At 38.6% G+C, this 20,490-nt stretch overlaps 1 protein-coding gene across 1 annotated transcript in view; it reads right to left on the reverse strand.

Annotated features, from left to right (window-relative positions):
- Positions 1-20,490, reverse strand: part of CCDC146 (coiled-coil domain containing 146) — a 70,404-nt gene that overhangs the window by 7,679 nt on the left and 42,235 nt on the right. The window contains exons 5-15 of the mRNA XM_042815810.1: positions 16,300-16,357; positions 15,631-15,807; positions 14,928-15,001; positions 13,268-13,495; positions 12,164-12,350; positions 8,899-8,994; positions 7,533-7,703; positions 6,085-6,173; positions 5,829-5,993; positions 3,583-3,807; positions 2,757-2,985 (exon numbers count right to left, since the gene is read on the reverse strand). Coding sequence (XP_042671744.1) covers positions 2,757-2,985; positions 3,583-3,807; positions 5,829-5,993; positions 6,085-6,173; positions 7,533-7,703; positions 8,899-8,994; positions 12,164-12,350; positions 13,268-13,495; positions 14,928-15,001; positions 15,631-15,807; positions 16,300-16,357 — 1,699 coding nt within the window. The remainder of the gene's footprint in view (positions 1-2,756; positions 2,986-3,582; positions 3,808-5,828; positions 5,994-6,084; positions 6,174-7,532; positions 7,704-8,898; positions 8,995-12,163; positions 12,351-13,267; positions 13,496-14,927; positions 15,002-15,630; positions 15,808-16,299; positions 16,358-20,490) is intronic.

Below are 20,490 nucleotides of genomic sequence, written 5' to 3' on the forward strand. Positions count from 1 at the left end.
CAGGTATTTCTCACTGTTGAAGGTAGATTAGTCCTCATGGGTTGTTTCAGTCAGCAGGAACGTGATGTGCAGTCACAAGTAAAAGCTGTATAGTTTGATGCCCAGCTTAAAATCTTGTCAGGTATTTATTGTGTCAGATAGAGGAAGTGCTTCTAAATATTTCTGATTTTATTGCTTTACACTGAATGTAACAAAAATACCTACTCCGTCTTGGCAGTGCTTTTGCTTAGAACCGATCTAGTGTTGCTTGAGATAAAAATCTATCAACAGCTGTCATTCTTTTGAGAAACTAAATGGCATTTGATGGAAAGTGTAAGAATGGAATATCCATGGTTTGATGATCGAGCAACTTGTGTGAAACACAGGAGGAGCATGTTACATTTTTGTTCTTCCTGTCTTGCCACGCAGCCCCAGTCTGTGCTTCCCCACCTCTGAGTGGGTACCACAGCCACCAGGCATGGGGTCAGCAACTGTAGTCTATTGAATAGATGCATTCATTCACCTTCTGGTCAGAGGTGCATCTCTAAGGAAGTAGATAATGCATCTTAGAATATTTAACTTACTGATGATGAAAGGATCTGGTGGGAATATGGGAGGCTTAGATTCAAATGATGTTTCAAAAAAAAAATAAATCAAAAACATTTCCTTCCAGCTTGTTTTCTTTTCCTTCGAACACAATCCCTGTGTTTGAAGTGTTACCTCTAATGTATCTGTGGATGGAAGATTGTTCTGCATTCAGTGCCAGAAAGTTCAATTCACACCTAGAGTGAGAAAAGGGGACACAGTTCTGGGGTAATGGGGAAGCTGGGAAATGCGGGAGAGAAGAAAAGCAGTACAGAAAAGAATAAGATGACAAAGTTTGGAAAATACCCGAGATTTAAGGAGATGTGCAGTGTAGGAAAAGAGGAAAAAAGAAAATGTGAAAGGTGCAGAGACAGGATTTGTCCTGCCTAATGCAGATAGTCTAAACTGTATTTCAAAAGTAAATGCCTTCTGAAATACCTTTCCTACACGATTCAAGGATCCCTGTGCAGTCCACAAGGAGAGGTAGGTGCCCTGAGGACAAAGACCTCCAAGAGTTGTTAGGATCTCCTCCAAAGGCAAAGACACCTAACTCTTTTTGTTAATACAGAGCCCTTACCATTGATCCGTATAATTTGCCCAGTGGGCTCTAACTTCAGGTCAGAGTGCCTGTTACCACCTCTTTAGGCTTCAGCTTGGCATCAGAGGTTGGGTTCACAGGAAGGATGGATTTAGACCTGTACTGACCACATCAAGTCAAGGTCGTGTGCAAATGAGCATTGCTGTAAAAGGCTTTGCACACTGTAACCAAGTGATGCTGTTGGACGTCAACATGGGGCCAGATCTGTAATCAGGGCAGGAGTTAATGATCTGACCAATGCCAGAATTAAGTTTAGGCTTATGACTTTTATTTAAATCAAGATGATAAAGCCAAATGATTTAGAGCGATTTCTTAGTAGTCATAATGGTTATTACCAGTAGAAGGAAGAGTATTAATGCTAGAATACCTAACAGCACAGGGAGATGGCTGGGCTGGCAGCCAGCTTGAACCACGTAATGTTCCATAACCACAATATCTAGTGACAACTGATTATTTGCCACTGTTTGCTCAAAAATCCCTGACTTGGGAACATGCGTAGAGACCACATCACAACACTATTTTCATTCTGTTTTACTTCATGCTAAAAGATTTAAAAAGCCTGTAACAGCAGCCTCCCTTCAGCTCTTAACACAGACCATCATCACAAAGGAGAAAGTTTCAGGAATGCAGAACAGAAAACACAGAAATCATCTGCGCTTTGTTGCTGCGTTTGTGACTCTCAGTCTCTTTCTAAGTCTTAACTGGAAGCATTTCTTATTTTCTTCAGTCTATCATCTCTTTTTATGTTCTTTTTAATTCATCGTTTAAGTCTGTAATTGCACTGTGAAGCTCTTTGAGGTATGATTTGCATAAGGTATTGCACAAAACTGTATTTTATCAGCTGAGCATACAATCTCTTTAAAAGACCAGAAATAAGAGAACAGTGCAAGCACTATTTAACAGCGAGGCACAGCTCCATCCATGAAATTACAGATGGCAATGGTACACCATAATTTTGTGTAGACATTAACAGAGTACGTGTGGAAAAAATTACCATCTGGAGATAAGGTCAAAAGTAAATGGGCCATTTCAGAAAGCGGGGAAAGAATGCCCAGAACAATGACCAACACTGCAGTTTGTTAATTGTTTAATGTCATGTTGTAACTAGAACTAAAACTTACTCTGTTTTTGTATAGAAGGAAATGTATGCGGCATCACTGTGGGCAGCAGTTTCCAGAGTAGGCTCAGGGTCAAGGTTGAATTGGGCTGTTATTTTAGAAATGTGAAGAGCTAAGTATATTCCCCAGCCCTCCACCTACCCCATCAATGCAGCTTTAACAATTTTTATCTCTGTTCCCATATTTTCCCCATGACTGCCATTCTCCAGCTTAGTCATCTTGACATTTACGGCCCTGGGAGTGCTAGCTGGGATGGAGGGTATGCACATGGCAAACGGCGTCAGTTATACACGAGCGAGGAGCTGACATATTTCAAGTTACAAATACACATCGGTGCTTTCCTGGACTGGTGTATTAACAAACTTTCTCTTTTAATAAGCCTTGTACATGCTGACTTATATTTTATATGATAATTGTTTTTAAATACAGAATTAGAGAAAACAAAAGGGGAAAAAAGGGGCTTCTTTCTCACCAACCTGTATCTGAAGTATGACCAACTCTGCGTCCAGGGCTCTCTTCATTGGGAGTGCTTTGAGCCAGAATTTAATCTGTCTCTCTTTCTCAGCCACCTTCATCTTCAGAAAACTGATTTTTTCATCCATAGCTTGCATCTCAATATCTCCTTTTCTACACAAAAACTCTTGTACATTTATTTTTTCATATAAAATACATATTTCTTCTTCTCGACTTCTAAGCAGAAGGCCACTGCAATAAGCCCAAAAGGAAAAGGTAGGTTTTTTTAAAATTTTGGTTGATATTCCTCATATTTCATTCAAGAACATAAAAGGTAAATTTAAAAAATGATAGCAATAATCTGGGAAATATAGCAAGATTTCACAGATGCTATTTTAATATCACCATAGCACTTTAAAAAGAGAACAGAATTACAAGCTGAAAATCGGAGAACACACCTACCAAGATTGCTTTGGTGCTACAAGCTTTTTTTGCCCTCTACAGCATTCATTTGGAAAGTGGAGTAATGTGATTGGAAAGCTTTTCTCTACTCTTCCATATGAGAGCAGTGTACAAAGCACAGAGAGCAGAGGCTACAAGCTCTCAAGGCATTCAGCAGACAAGGTACTGTGCTGTCCTGTAAGAGTTCTGAAGAATGAATGGCTCCAGCAGTGGAGAACCAGCACACACATCCAAGACACACAGCAGCACAGGCGTCGCAGGCTGCTTGCGAGGCACCTTGGTGAAGGTGTCTTTGGTATTCTTGGTTAGACTGGCTCAGAAATCGAAAAGTATCGCTTCATGAATTTCAGAATGACCCACTTCATTGCATCACATTTACACACGTACCTCTCGTTTTGTTCCTCAATGGCTCTTTCGTACTTTCTGTGCAGTTGTGCAATTTCCTCTTCAACGCGGATAACATTATTGGTCAGTCTGTCAAGATCCAAAACCTGCTGCTTTTTCTTTTCGTTCATTTCATACATGACTTGTAGGACTTTGGAGCAATCATTTTTGAGACTCTCTGTAATTGCTACGTTATTTTTATTCTTCATGTGTTGTTTCTGCAGTTCTCTTTAAGGTAACAGAGAAGTAGGAAAGTTTTGAGTCCTTTCAATTTGAAAGCAATTGCAGCACAAAAAAGCAGAGCTTAAAATAATTGCTCAATTGCACAAAGAATCTTCTATGTCACCCTGCTTCAAGGAAGCATGACAAGAGGTAGAATCCTTTTCTGAGAATCGCCTCTGTATGAGCTCTTTCCAACTTGAGCAGATCTGGACTATGGCCCAGTGAAATGCTGTAACTGGAGCCTTCACCACAGCTCTTCTGCCCTGGGAAAAAACTTAAAGAGTAGAAGTGTGGACTGCAAGTTCTTAATGTGCAGTAAGCCTGTCCTCCTCATTTACAGTTCGATATTTAAATAACACGGTTGTGACTCTGAGGTCTCCAAGCTTATAATACACTGTATCCCAACATTCACACGAGATGGAATGTTATCAATCCTCCTATCTGAAAGATGTGGGAAAAACATCATAACAAAAGATTAGGGATAAATCACAACCATGCATGAAATTGAAGAAAAGGCATTGTTTCTGGGGACTGCCAGTCACTGGATGATGGTGCCTTTGCTCAGAAGACAGCTTCTTGTTGCCACGTGGAGCATTGCTTTGGTAACAACAGGGATTCAGACTTATTGCATTTAAACTGCACTAAGTGTCACTTCTGGACTGAGGCTACTTTGTGTACACTGGGAAGATATTTGTTAACATACAAAAGAGGTAGTGAAAGAAGAAGCACTGTCTCCTATTAAAATATAGAACTGCAGATGAAATGCCCTGCCTCTTATTCTCAGTTCCGTCATGTAGCTGCTGAATTACTCTGTGCAAAGCTGTGAGATTCTTTCTGGTTCATTTCTGCTTTTGCAAATCAACTTCCAGATTGACAGTATTGGAGAAATGCAGTGAATTACTTAATAGAATATGAAAAAAACTATATTTTTGGACTGATACTCTGTCTTCTAAATTGAGCAGCTTGCAGTTAAGTCAGGGATACCATGATGGATTTTTATCCTTCTTTCTCCTCTTCCTCTCACAAGTAGTTTATTGGGAAGGCCTAAAAAAATTTAGCACAAAACATCAGCTTGCATATGTCATCGGAATCCCTTCAGTCCACTAAGTGCCACTTCTTTTCATCTTGCTTCAGCATGGCTTTGAAGTCAAGGAACATGGAGATTAACTACATATATAGATTGAATTTATCCTGAATGCATTCTTAGGCATGGCTGTGCAATTTTTTTTTTGATGCCAGAAAACAAAGTTTTGGGCAAAATGAATTATTTCTAAACTTAGTTTTGGCTGTGCTGTTTTGCTTACAGAATTGACCCTTTCCCAGCTCCCTGCTTTCCTGGCTATTGATTTCAGAGATGCTGTCATTGTCTGTATAGCACCAAGCAGAAAATCACCACTTGGATGACAAAAAGATGGCAAAAAGACATCTCCACCAAGCACTGATTGACGAAAAAACAGAATCACACACATACCAGCTGCTCCTCCTCAGCTGTCAGTGTAAGCTTTCATTTTGATCAGGCTTGCCTAGAAGTTGAAGCCATGTTTTGTTTGATCTGAAATATTATCCAATAGACTACAGTATGACTTTGAAACAAGAAGCTCACTTCTAATTTAATAATTAACTGGCCATGTTACTAGCTAGTGACTCATTTACTGGTACCATCCAGTCTATTGTGAATTGTGTATGGACCTCCTTTTGCCAAAAGATGAGCACAACAGAATTGTTCATACTCATATGCTAGAGGCTTGAGAACAGATATACGAAGAAAGTATAAATGCAGTTTTTCACTTGAAAGGATAGGAAAATGAGAAAGAAGGCAGACAAACTTCAAAAAGGTTTCCTTCCCATGCAGTAATGCCCAAACTAATTGTAAATTGTTAGGATTGGAGCAGATTCTATAAGGGTGTTGCAATATTTCTTTTTTTGGATCAGGTACTAAAAGTCAGGGTAATAACTGAGAATAGGATTCTTTCTAAGAAACATTTTCCATTTCTACATCTGTGATTTACAGCTTATTTAAAACTCACCTTTCTTGGGTTATAAGAGTATTCCTTAAAGTTTCTCTTTCACTTGCTTTTACTTTTATCCGGTCTTTAATTTCAGTTGTTTTCTGCTGAGCAACATGCACCAAATGTATACATTTATTCCTTTCACTTTGGATTATATCACACATTTTAGCAACTCCTTGGAGTCTGAGAAGTGTGACAGAAATAATTTTTATAAGTTTAGGCATACATTATCTGGATAAAAATTACTTTATCTAATGTGTAATTGTTTTCTTACTCTTTCTGGACTCTTCTTTTACACTTTTTATACTGTTCTATTTCAAGATCCTTTCTTTTTATTTCTTTAATAATATTTTGAAGTTGCATCTGAAATTTAAATAGAATTCAGTAAGTGCTTTAGATTTTTCAAAAAGAAACAGAACAGCTCTCCTAGATGAGGAAAATATAGGCAGAATTCTTCCAAGAATTTGTTTTGATTACAATGAAATGCCTTTATTGTAATAACACTAAGCAACCCAGTCTCTCTATGTATACTATAAGTCTTACAATGTCTGCTGAAAATGTAGATAATTTATTTCATGCTCATTTTGAAATGAATGATCCCTGCTACCTGTAGTTCTACTGTTTTTATTGAACAGCCTGCAGTTCCATCTCAGTGTAGCTGTGCATTTGCACCGTTGAAGTTTTACCTTGAATTTATGATGCACTTTTTTTAAAGAAAAATTCTTTCTTTACTTTTCTGCCTTCTCAGTAGTCACTGGTGATTGAGTAGCATGGCACACTTACATTCCATAAAGGCTCTGCACATCTGATTTCAGTTCCATTCAGTCCTTACTAGTTTGTGTCCTTAACATTCAGTGGACAGACCTTCTCTCACCCATTGATATCAAGAGGATGATATAGGTATTAGAAAAAGCTGGTGGATGTCTGGTTGCAGTTCTGAACAGGAGTGTTTACTAGCAAAATTATATTCTTAATGATTTGGTCCATTTATGGACTTATTTTTATTCAATTTGCAAAGCCTGAACTGCTCCTTTGACTCTATTTCTTTAGACAGTCAAAAATTCACAATGTGCTGTAAGGATAGCCTACCCGATTTATTTTAATATGGACATACACTGTGGAAGTGTAAACAGTTTGTTCCTGGTATTTAGCCAGAAGAATGGGGGATTTTTCCCTCTTCCTTCAAATTAATAGAATTATTTGCATATGGAAGTGTATCAGGAAAATAAGAACTGGTGTCTCTCCTTGGAGTGAATAGTAGTTCTGGGTATCTTCTGATGTCCACACATTTGCAAAACAAAACAACCTTCTTGTACTTCCAAGGATCTCAGTTGGGGCTATCTGCTTTTCTGCCTCTTCCGTAACTGTTCATTTTATTCTGTAGCCTTGAAAGAAAACATCCTTTCAAACACCTTATTTCTACTGTAGCATGATATTTTAGTGCACTGTTGTACTGCACCATAAATTGCTACCAACTAACGGAGTACTATGAGCTGCCTGTGTTAATCATGGAATCCTTAGAGTTGGAAGGAACCTTTAAATGTCATCTGGTCCAACTCCCCTGCAATGAACAGGGATAGTTGTGATGAACATTTCCAATGGAACTTCAAGGTAAAGCGGGAAATGAGAGCCTATAAGGTTTTTCTCATTAGTGACTTAATTTCTTCATATAGCAGCTTTTGCTTTAGAGCAGACCTTCAATCATATGAGATATTTTGATACCTGGACTTTCTGAACTTCCCTAGATTTCTGTTCCTTCTCTTCAACTTTCAGCCAAGTCAGCTGTGCAAGTCTGGATAACTCACTGCGGCATCTGTCCTGCTCCTTGAACAGCCGGCCTTCTTCAGCAATACATTCCTCTAACGTGCGGGCATCCATACCCGATACCAGCTCCTGAGGAAATCAAAGTCAGTTCTTATGCCCTGACGTATTACCAGTGTTTGAAACACTTTGGCTTTATTTACAAAGCATACCATACATGGATTTAAAAATAAATGAATAACAAAACTGACTTAAAAGTACCATCTGAAGCACCACGCACAATCCTGTGGTAACATCAAAATTTTTTAGCACTTACAAAGTTTCTGTTCCTCCGTCCAGCAGCACTTCCAGCTGCTGAATATAAAAGCAAAGAATCAGGGCATGCAGTAAACTGTGCTGCAAAAGGCTTGGAAAACACTTTCTATGCTAAGAATCTCAAAGAGCTTTGTCTCCTTAAAGCAAAATAACTGTATATCGAGATTGGATTTTTTTTTTGTAGCCGTACAGTGAACAGAAGTTTGATAACAAACTCCTCAAATCAAAGGTCAAACACTTAAAAAGTAGAGTGACTGAAAGCTGAAACTAGTCAAACTCTGATGACAGCAACCAGACATTTTTAACATGGATTAACCCTTGACACAATTTGGCAGGAACTGGTCCTTTCTCTCCCAGTGTAATTTTGAAATCAAGATTTGGACTTTCCCTAAGTCTTTGCTGTAGTTCAAAGGAGAGTTTATTCAGGGAACTTCTATGATCTGTATTGTACTGGTGATCAGTTCAAATATCCAGAATGGTTCCTTATGCAACCTTCAAATCTGCTTATTTCAGGATGAGGTGAATGGATGAATTTCTGAGCTCCGCCAGCTATGGCAGACCATTAAGGACACAAACAGTGACATGTATGTACCTATGCATATCCAAACACAAGCTGAATCTCACCTGACAATTCTAATGACTTCAAAGACAGCACAAAAGAAATATGAGAAAAAGATAAGAGAATACGAACTTGGGAAGAAAGTATGTCTAAAATTTATTGCTTATTATAAAGTCATCCAGAAAGTGGCAAGTAGTAATACTCTTGTGAATGAGACATCTGCATTTCCAGCACATTTGACCCCGGTGAATATCGACAGACATCCACACATCTAGAGGAAGATGTCTGCACCTGTGGCAGGGAACTGTAACTAGAGGATCGTTAAGGTCCTTTCCATACAGATCAGTCAGAAACTATCGCCATTAAAAAAAAAAAAAAAAAATGGTTCCTTTATTCTCATGACAGAAAACCAATCATTACTGGGAATTAATATGAGAATGAAGAACTCATCACCTGTTTAGCTAAACATCTCTTTTTCATTTCAATTTCCTTCTGCAGTTCTCGTCTTCTTTCTAGTAATACTCCATTAATTTTAGGGATAGCTTCTGCCTGCAAAAATAAATCAGGCATTCTCAATGATGGCAACAAGAGGTGTGAAAAATGCAGAAAATCTATTTCAATTACTTATACACATGATGAAATTATTATTTTTCTGTCTTGTTGCAACTCTTAATCCAAGAGTTACTGGTGGCTGAGCAGAATTCCTCAGCACCATGCCCAAGTTTCTGAAGGTTTTCTTAAACATTACAAAGCCCAGTTTAAGTGATGGAATGTATAAGTGTTATGTTATTGGTTTAAATTGTGAAGGATTTTCCTGTTTCTCCCTGAGGCTCCAGGAAGTCCAAGCAAACAGCATAGCTATGTACAACTTTTTCTTGTACATTATGGGAGAACCTGTTTATTCAGCCAGATTTTAGAAAGAAATGCGAGAAGGAAGAAATTACTTTCTGATTAAATCTGAACAATCCAACTGAAACCATTTGTGTGATAGATCTTGTGAGGCACCAGGTTTTTTTGGCCTCACAGCACTCTGGTATTCACTTGCACTTAAAGAAAGGATAACATGGCATGGTAAAGGTCAAGCTCTGAGGTTATTTGCTATTTGATTCCAGCTCTGGGACAGGTCAGATCTGACTTAGATTTGCTAAAAGGTCGACATAATCCATGCTAAACAAATTGCTTTCGCTCTCATGGAGGGAGTGAACACAGCATTTCTGCAGTGTGCATCAGTTACCACTTCTGCTGTGCTGTTACCACTTCTGCTGTGCACTTCTGGCTGTGGCGGATGTGGACACACATTTCCAAAATGGGATTCTAAAGGTGCCGTCAGGCCCCTGTGTATGGAAGCAGAAAGCTCCTACCAACATCTTTCATCCATCAAAGGCTTCTGTTGGCATCAGACAAGACTCAAGCTTTTGGCAGGAGACCAGGCCAGGGAGAGGAGCAGCAGCCCTGCCCGGGGCTGGAGGCAGCCAGGGCCGCCAGTTCTCTTTCACACAGAATGTCACTTTAGCAATAGCTGACCTTTCACAACTTACTGAGAAGAAAAAAAGTTGAAGGAAGTGTTCATGTGATTTCCTTATTCTACAAACCAATTGCTCTGCACTTAGCACATCACTTAAACTAGGAGAAATCTGGGGAAGCATGTTGATGGACTGCTGCCTCTGCAATCACACTGTTATATTAGCTATTATTCCTGGTGAGTTTTTTGCTTGGCATCACCTTGAATATTAAAATACGTCAACTTTTGTGCTCCCAAATCTTTCAAATGAAAATCATCTCAAGATAGCAAATGAAAGCAGAATTGAGCTTGAACTGCAGTTCTCATTCCAGTCCTGCATGTGAGCTGACTGTGCTGCAGGGCAGAGGTGATTTCACATTTTCTCATCTAAAAGAGCCAAGAATGCAATCAGAGAAAACACAGACAATGGGACAGATGAGCTGAAAAGACTGTATTGTCCTGGCCTGTTCACGTTGTCACACAGCAGCATCCTGCAGCTTCTGGAGAATGATTCTACTCTGAGCTCCACCTTTATCTCTGCTGGCATTCCCTCTCCCGCACACCTCGTGGTGCTGCAACTTGCAACACAAATTCAAGCCTGCAGTATAACCCGGTGTTAGCACTGAGGGAATCCCCTGCAATGCAGCTAAACCTGTATGGTTCCATTGCAGGTCTCTGGCCCTTTCACACAGTGTAAAGGGGTTGGGTTGGGATCTCACCCAGCTCAGTGAACTTTAACCACATCTCTATCAGTGAATGACGGGGTTTGGTTTTAATATCGCGTGACTTTGAACAATTGTGATCCTCCCTCCAGAATTCTTTCTTCAACAGCAACACAGGACAAAATTCAGCTTCCCAGATTCTCTGAGCTGATACCCAATAGAAACGCAGCATGATCTTTAAGATCCAAGTCTGGAATATGTGCATCCCTTTAACCAATAGCTCAGGAAATTCAGGTTAAAAGTTTAGGTGTAGTTATACAGAGATTTTCCTCTTCCCAAGAGTGCTACCAAGTAATAAATGCACGTGTGAATTCAGGAGAAAATGTCATCTTCATGTATAGAAGAAGACATTAAAAAAAAAGTCTGATTGACAAAGATTAAATATTACTGAGTAATGTTTAGAGTTGGAAAAAATAGCAAAGCCAAGTATACGTGGGTTCTGATACCATAAAGTAAAGAATTTTATAGTGATGCAACAAAGAGTTTCTTTTTCTGCTTAGAAGGACCAAGAAAAATGGTGCTGACACAATGTCATGTTAAGAAACATCAACTCCTTGTACTTTCAAATCAGATAATTGATATATTATTATCCTGCAAAAAAAAATACCGACTAAGCATGACGAATTTTATGAGTGACTTACAGTCTAGAAAGAAATGTAGGAAAAAAGCTTAAGAAAAAGGGATTAGAAGAACCAGTGATGAGAGGAAGTTATTGGGAAAAAGCAGACAAAACAATGTTTTAAGAAAGAATGGGAAGAAGAAAAGAAAGGAAATGCTTCAAGTAGACAAGCAAACTAAACTGCTCTTTAATAGCAAGGTAATAGAAGGCACAAAAAATAGAGTAAATCGGTATGAGAAGAGTAATGGGTGATACACTAAAACAAGGAGGAAGCTGAGAAAAGAGAAAGTTCAGTGGAAATGAAGGAAACATAAGGAAATATATATATATATATTTTACCAGACTATATAGAGTGCTAATTTCCTGCCCCCAGAATAATGTTAAACACATCATAAATTATTTGCAGCAATGTTCAAGCAATCTTCAAACTTAATAAAGATGATCTTTGTTTGTTATCTGATGTGAAACCCAGGACCTGGGTAATATGTGGCTATGTGGCCTTATTTGCCTGATACAAACTTCTTTGATGCCAGCAAGCAAGCCGCTGCGCTACTGCACATAGAATATGATACAGTGCCTCAAAGGAGGACATATGCCACAGTGCCAATATAATCAATGCCAGCGCTGACTAGGATGCTCCTTCAATTACTGTTTCTTAATAAGAGCCCCAGTATGGGTTCACACAGTATTCTCACTACAGCTATAAAAACTGAGAGCATCCTTAGTCAGTAGCTGTGGCACTCTTAACACTTCTCTGTGCATAAGACATAGAAAAGTCTTATCCTACTCCCTCTGTTAGGATTAGTCCAAGTATATCATACATGAATTTTCTGCAAGAAAGTTTAGAATTCTTATGATCAATGTGTTCATACAGACCTCTAATTTCAGTGTTTTGTGCTGTGACTTGTCTTGTTCCAAGGACTCATAAATCGTGTTCAGCTGTAGCTCCATCTTTTTCAGATTTCTCAGGTCTTTATATTTCTCTACTTGCATGTGAATGAGAGTTTCCCGTTGTTGTTTTTTCTCAAGGATTTGTTCCTTTAATGCATGGTTCAGAGAGTCTCTATGGAGATAAACAGAGAATTTCAGAGACAGGTAATTTGAGCAAGATGTGTTTGCATCAGGCACAATCATTTTAATGGGGTTTGAGTGCAAAGTAATTATCTCCAAGCAGGAAGACAAAATCATGATGTACTGCCACAAGTCACCTTACAATTAGCCGGTAACAATTTTATAACTTTAAGAAATGATAATATTCCTAATTATGTCACTGAGGTCTCACAACCTGTTCTAAATCTGCTACAAGTCTGTAGAAGATGAATTATTATAGGAAGAAGACATGGTTTTTTAGTATGTTTACGTGGTCATGACCCTCAAATATTTCAATTCACAGTGCCGCTATCCTTTAACATAAAACTTCAAAGGCAAAAGCATTTGTGCTGAGAATACGACCATGATTATACCTGTACTTTGTCCTCAGGAGTCAGTTGAAGCTTATGACTGACCTAACAGCTTATTTTAGTTTACCAAGTACATATAAGATCAAAATTTCAAAGAGAATATGAAAGCTATGAGTGGCCAATTCCCATTGAAATTATGGAGTATGGGGCAGAAATCTGTGAGTCTCATCTGAAAATGAAACAGCTGAACTTTTTTTGCTCAGTTTGCTTTCTGTGGTCTACACAGAGAAAAATATATTGTCACTGCAGGGAGAACCATTTTCCCTTTCAGAGCAAAATGCAGAGCTTCACTCTCCCAGGATTTTGTCAAATGTTTCTACTTCTTGATGTTCTTTTCTGAGCCAGATCCCAGAGACCAGCAGTTTATAGAAACATTCCTGAAGACAAAACCAACTCTGGTATTTCTGCTCCATCATGGTTTCCACATAGAACTTGAAAACATAAGCAAAGCAATACCAAAAGAGATGTTTCAGAACAAAGTGCTCCCTCACTCTACACAGCTTACATCTACGGCTCTTACCTCTCTACCAGGATCACCAGTTCCTTTTCTCTGCCAATTTCTAGCAATCTCATCAAAGCAGCACATTCTTGTTCTTTGCTCTCCTGCAAAGCTCTTTTTCCATCCAATTCCTTCATTACATCTTCTGATTCTTGCAAGATATTTTCTGTCGCTTTGTCAATGTCTTTCAGGGCACAGTTTAACTCCTGCATTTGGTTATTAAGGTCTTCATTTTGATTCTCTGCATCGCTGTGGATATGTGTTAACAAAAGAGTAGAGGTTGACATTGCTACATGTGTATTTAAATGACAAAATTTAGGTTGTCAGTGTTCACAGGAGCACAAAATTATTTCAAAGCCACAGCTATCTGCTTGAAATGTACAATAGCAAGCTACTAATCTTCACATTGCAAGACAGTTCTGCATCAAACTACAAATGATCGTGGGGATCTTAGCACCAGGACAGTGTTAAAAAATGGTAACGGAGCTCTGTCAGCATCACTGGATCCAGGGTTGTGATGCTTCCAGCTGTCATTCCAAGGCTGGAAGCTCAGAGTTTGTGTCTGTGACCTGTCTCAGGTAGAAGGACTCATTTAAATACTCCATTAATAATCTACTAAGTGCACTCACTCTTTAAAACTGCTTCTCTGTACCACAATAGGGAAAACTTCTTGTACATACAATAGCAGAATCACATTAAACATTAAGCAGAGTTTTGAGGAGAAAATAAAAGAAAACTATCACATAAATTTTAAAATTGAGAAATTTAACATAGTCAACCAACAACTTTATTTCTGACAGGGACTGCAGGCAGGCAACACAAAACTCTCTGTGTATCCCTGTGTGCTAGCAGGGCACATGTGCTCTGTTCAGCTGGATGGGCACTTAGCTTCCAGCAGCTGGGAGCAACCAGGCTGACACTGCAGGTACCAGATAGATTTTACACATGCAGAAAGCAGCACATTATGCTCTGATGGAGGACAAAACAGCCACGAAAACAGAGCAAAAAAAGGCTGCTGACTGGCTTGCTTTCCCAGCTGAAATATTTGACAGAGTTCACACTGGGAGCTTATAGTAAACAGCCTCTGCCTGGCAAACCGCTGTGTATGCATGGAGGGAAATGCTTGTTTCCTTGGGTCAGACCTCCACCTGTGTGAAAACTGCTGCAGTTTCCCTTGAGGCCAATGTAAATAAACTTATGTGCACTCACTGAGATCTACAACATATAAAACAGGCGAATTGCTGTGTTACACACTACACATAACAGCTTAACTTATTAACCATTGAAAATCTACTAAGCAGATCTGATATATATTAATTACTGTAGTGCAGTAAGATGGTTAAATAATTATCAGCTTTGTTCTCTATTTTTTTTTGTGTGCTTAAATTATATACAAATATAGAATAGTTTTGGTTGAATAGACCTTAAAGATTATCTTATTCCAGTCCCCTGACATGGACCGGGACATCTTCCAAGAGATGAAAGTATTTAAATGGAAAGTATTTCACTGCATAAGCAACATTTTTTAGAAGGGTGCATTGATTTTGAGTGGATTGTCAACACTGTTTTAAATGATGATCCTAATTTCAATCAACAGCTACTCTCTAATGCCTGTGTAACAAATGGATGAAAACAAGGAATACATACATACATATATTTATTTTATTTACTAAAAGCGTACATTTTTTTCTGATTCATCTTCTCAGCTTCCTTTCTAAGTTGCACTGGAACACCAAGGATCTTAACTAATTCATCCTAGCAACAAAAGACAAAGGTTAGGTTCATAGCCTCACAATCTTGGGTGATTTAACAGAATTAATACTCATATAGAACTGCTGTGAAACTTGGCAAGAAACCTATTTTCAAATTATTTGAGCTTATCTCAGGGAACTGTAGCTGCTGCTTTTGAAAATAATTACTGTTATTTACCATGTCATTATGTCTGAAAAACAAGATTCCCACTTGGATGCAATTAATATGCCTGCATATGTCATCTATATCATGAAAAGGAAAGCTGCAAAGACCTGGGTGCATTTTTTAAAATTCTCTGGACAAATCTGTACTAAGTTGGATGTGTTAGAGGAGCCTTACAATAACACAACATAGCAAACACGACATTTTGCAAAGCACTTTTACTCAAAACCATGACTTCTATTATTTCCTATAGGAATAACAGTGAATATGGGACAGCAGTATATCTCATGCTTGTTGGAAAATGATAAAATCCATACTGTAATGCCATTAAATGAGTTGGAATGACAAGCAACATCCTCTGCATCCTTAGACTGCACTGTAGATTCACTGCATCCTTAGACAAGAGCAGGCACCCACACACACATACATGCACAAACACAAAGATATGTGCATAATTAATTTTGTGTTACTTTTAAACCATCCTGGACCTCCAGAAGCTTTTCCACTTCTTTCTTATCTATTATCGTCAGCTTCTGCTTGGATAAAATGTCTTCTTTCATTGCGTTAACTTCTGCTTTCCTTTGGATTACTTCTTTGAGGAGCTCATCACAATCTTCTTTCATTTTTTTAATTTTCTTATCTGTTTCCTTTAAAAATGAAGTAGGAGATGAGATCCCTTTACATTGTTTTATGTTTCAGATATTACAGAATTTATTGACACTGAATGATGCTAACATTTTTTACAAGGTATAAAATATGATCTTTTCTTCTACTGATAATTAGCAGAATTCTATTTCCAACAAATATGCATGTGTTCATCAGAATTTGACTGCAGAAGTATTTTGCGTACTCACGTCCTATAACTTGTAGCTATCTTTACCCATTTGCTGCATACTGTAAAAAAATACTGAGTAAACTTAGGAATATCCAGATCTTTTATCAATCAAATAAGCACTGCTTCGCCTACAGTCATCAGGCCTGAATTATTTGCTATCATCTCTCCTATAAAATCAGCTATCTATCTTTCTACGTAAGTTAAAGACCTTTATAGCCATGCACTGTGAAAATATTTTCAGAGATGTTTTGGTATATTAGCAGACAGAACAGAAAACATGTCTTTTCTCACATTTCATACTTACACCTTGCTTTGGAATTCTTTCATAGTCTTTTTCCAGAAGTCTTTTCTCTTCTTGCAAACTGCAGGAGAATCAAAGCAGAGCTAGATGTATTAGTAATACGTCAAACAAGGAACAAGTACTGAAGCCTCTGTTCTGCTCCACCAACACATATGGTGAGCTATCATCAGGGACAGCTTAAGAGTGTTCAGATGTAAACAGAGATTGCTCTCTACTAAAAGATAGGTCATACTCAAACAGCATTTATTCTAGTTCACATATCTAACCATTTGATCTGGACTTTCTTAGTCTTACCACCTCCTGTACGGTTGCTTTTGTTCCTCCTTCACCCTTGTGGTAACACTAACAAAGTTAGAGAATCAGAAACATGCTACACACTTCAACACACTTCACAGCACTTCAACATAGAGCTGAGGAAAAGGAAAGAGTAGGTGTGCAAAGTATATCCACAAAGAGACCACATGCCAATGAAAGAGCATTTGGGGGTGTGAAACTTTCTTCCTTTGATTGTTCACATTCACACTGTAAACAGCTGAAAGTAAAGTTCCTCAAATCTAAAATGGGCTCCTGTGACAAAATACTCCTGAAAAGTGACCAGGGACATAGGCCAAGGCAATGGGACATAGCAGCAAACTATACTGAAGAGCCAAGGTGACCACAGAATCATAGAATGGCCTGGGTTGAAAAGGGCCTTAAAGATCATCTATGTCCAACACAATTGCAATTTCATGTCTGGCATCAGAGACAGATGATGGAGAGCAGAAGGAGGAAAGGAAATATAGGAGAGCTCTGGGTGTGTTTTCAGCCAAGTTGCCCTGAGAAAGTTGAAGTGACAACAAAAAATGGAGCTGAGTGAGCAAGCATGTTAGACTTAAAACAGGAGCTTCTTGATGGCAGATAGGTAAAAACTGCCAAATATCACAAACTAGCCTTGGAATTAGTGAGGGAATACATCAGTACAACCCCAGTGCATGCAATGAACAACAACCTGAATGAGGTATATGGTCTACAGCAGCTTGCATGTTAGCACAACCAAATTGAGCTTTAGTCATTGTAGCACTGGTGGGGGATTAGTAAGCAGGTTCTCTCAATACAATTAATATTTGTGATGACACTTTTTGAGTCTCAAGCTATAAATGAGTAATGATTACAACTAAGGAGCAGGTGAAACAAAACTATTTGTCCCAGATATACAAAAGAATCAACTTCAAACAATAAATCTGTGTTTTGTTTCTCCAACATGAGGATGTGCTGGTCAGTTCACCTGGAGCCTCAGGGTTGTCTGCAAGAATCTGCTATCCCACTCTTTAAATAAAGGGAGAATTAACAGAGGCAGACAGGCTTTCATGAAATAGTTGTGTCACTCGAGGGTGTAAATTGTGGCAAGAAAACCCTGGAGCAGCCTTGATTGCGCAGAGCAGGTAGATATTACAGGTCTTCCGAATGTGGGTCACACTGAAGAGAGGCCACCCATCAGTATTTCTTGGACACCTTCCAGGGGCAGCTTCAGTCTTTGCAAGGCGGTGGTTCACTTTTTGGGTGGTAGCAATGGTGGGGAGAGATCAGCTGACTGGTGGCCTCCTCCTCGTGGAGAATCCTTTGGATCTCTTGGTCACTTCTTTATTAGTGTTTTTTGTTGTTATTGTTGTTTGTTTGTTTGTTTGTTGTTGTTTTTCCCAGTAACTGGTTTCTTATGTTTTGTGTTTTTTTTTCTTCAAACAAAAGGAGCAAAACTTCTATGCATAAGCCCCAGATAAAGACTTTTCAGTCAAGGGAATAAAACAGTTAAAAGAGAGCTGAGCTGACAGTGTTGCAATTCAAATGTTCGTGAAGAACAAGGTCTGACTCAGATGAAGAGCAAAGAGGAAATAAAGACACAAAGTAGAGCTTTTTATTTACAGTATGTACGTATATTTGTTTGCGCAGAGTGCAACAATACCTCCATGGGAACTGCTGTGTCTGAAAACTGATTTGAATGCCAGAGAGAATGAGTGTAGGAAAAGTTTTTCAAAGAAAAACAAATAATTTTAGGTCAACTGTCCCCCCCAAAATGATGAAAATATTTACAAAGGAAAGTTCCATTTCAAAATTGAGAAACTGCACAGAACAAGATTGCAGACAGACACAGGCATATCTTGCACTGTACAGTGCAAGTATAACTGAGCAGACAGAAACATCAGGTGGTTTCTTTGCTGAAGTTGGTTCAGGAGTTACTGCTTTTATGTCCCACTGGTTATAGACAACAAGGGATCAAACTGTGATGAAAATTGAGCTACTTTGATTTGGTGATAGAATATTTGTTCCCATGTACTATGCCTCTGAACTACAGCTGAGACCTACGTTGAAATGCTGTGCTGGTCAAACTCAATATTTCCACCTACTGACAGGTTTTCTGAGTGTATTAATAAGTTAACAGTGACAATTTGTATTCCCAGCATGTGTGGGCAGGATTCCTAGCAGGACTCCTTGGGACTGGCATAATCACACTAATTGTAATGAATGTTCACTCTGCACAAATACCCACAACTGTCTGACTGCCACAGAACCTGATTAAATAAGTCCTGCTCAAATGGATTAAAGACGTACTGCAGTGGTCATCATCAGTCTGCATTGTGCCCTCTTTTATATTGCGCCAGACAATCAAAAGAACAATCAAAAAAATTAGGAGGAGAACACAGTTGACACTGTTTTTCTTTTGTCACATTCCTCACTCATGAGGACAGATTCCTGTGGAGCCATTCCAACCTCACAACAAAGACTCTGCCATCCATCAAAAGTAAAATGATTTGAACACCTCGTTTTCTGTGACATAAACAAGGGCAACAGGACACTGCAAGCACCAAGTGAAGTTGCCAGAGGAGCTGGCATGCTGACTTCTATTACACAGAAAACAGTGAAGGGATAAAAAAAAATGGGGGCGGAAGGAAGAGGTGAAAGACAGGGTAAAAAGAAAAGAAAAATGAAGAAGGGAAATACTATTTTTGAATGTAATAATTTCAAAAAATGTGAACATTTAAAGAATTTACTACATTAGTTTTACATACTTAACATTCACTTTTGCAGATTGCTTTTTTTCATTTTGTTTTGCTAAAATTCGTATTTTCTCCCTGACACTGTTAGTTTTTTGGCAAAACATTATTTTAGTTTCTGAAAATTGTTTCCATTGGATGCCCTTTCAAAAAACTGCCTTTAAAAATTGCATTTCAATTTTAAAATGAATGTTTCAAATCTGGACTTAAGTTAGGTGCTAAAACAAAACTCTTTCTGTGCATTCAGTGAGTGCTATTGGTGTGATTTATCTTACCCTCGTGAGGATATGGTTTCATGAATTGTTATGACTCAGTTTAATAGATTACCACCAATAAATATTGAGCATCTCAAAGCTCCAGGTTTCTCCTCAGCTCTTGGCCACAGAACCCTCAAGGCAGCTCCAGGGTTCCTAAGAAACTACTCTGTGAGCCAACATAAGTCATTAAAACAGCTAAAAATCACCAAATCAGACTTTTCTTTTTCTCTTTTAGTGAGTTTAACTGGCTCTCAGAGTTGAAGTGACTTATGGGTGTGGACTAGGGCAATGGAAAGGGAGAGGAGCATACATCTGGGAGCAGGAAAGGAGTGTCTGTGAGTGTTTCTTACCTTCTACTTATCTTTGTGAAGTTCAATAGCAGAATCATGCATTTAAAGCTATCACGGATGCAGAAGTAATGAGTTAAAAAAAAAAAAAAAAGCATGTGGAAAATTGGACCATTAATGAAAATGCATTCCAGACTTTTCCCTCAGAGATGTCTACAGCTGCAAACTGCTGCAGAAATAAAATAAAATTGTCAGAGAGATTAAGAAATGCAGTGGTAGTTGTCAACAGAGGTTCATTTCAGTTCCTCCGCAAGCAAAAGAACATTCTCAATGCCATGAATCCCAACACACAAGGAAGTGAACTTCTTCAACTGCTCTTACACATAGTTGGGACTGCTGAGGTACCATAGAAAGTGCTCAGCACTTCACAACTACAAACCTCCCAGCTAGTGACCACAAGAACATATCAGAGCTAACAAGTTGCCAGCATGGCATTCCTGTAAGGCTCTTAACGCTGTTTAGTTTGTACACACTGGAGAATGCAGTCATAAGATGAGCTGGTACCACCTTCAAACTGTAATCTAACTTATTTATTAATTGTAATTCTTTACTAGATAAACT

Source organism: Centrocercus urophasianus, unplaced genomic scaffold (assembly GCF_019232065.1).
Source record: "Centrocercus urophasianus isolate 14NV4802_14NV808 unplaced genomic scaffold, USGS_Curo_1.0 seq_15, whole genome shotgun sequence".
Classification (NCBI taxonomy): Eukaryota; Metazoa; Chordata; class Aves; order Galliformes; family Phasianidae; genus Centrocercus; species Centrocercus urophasianus.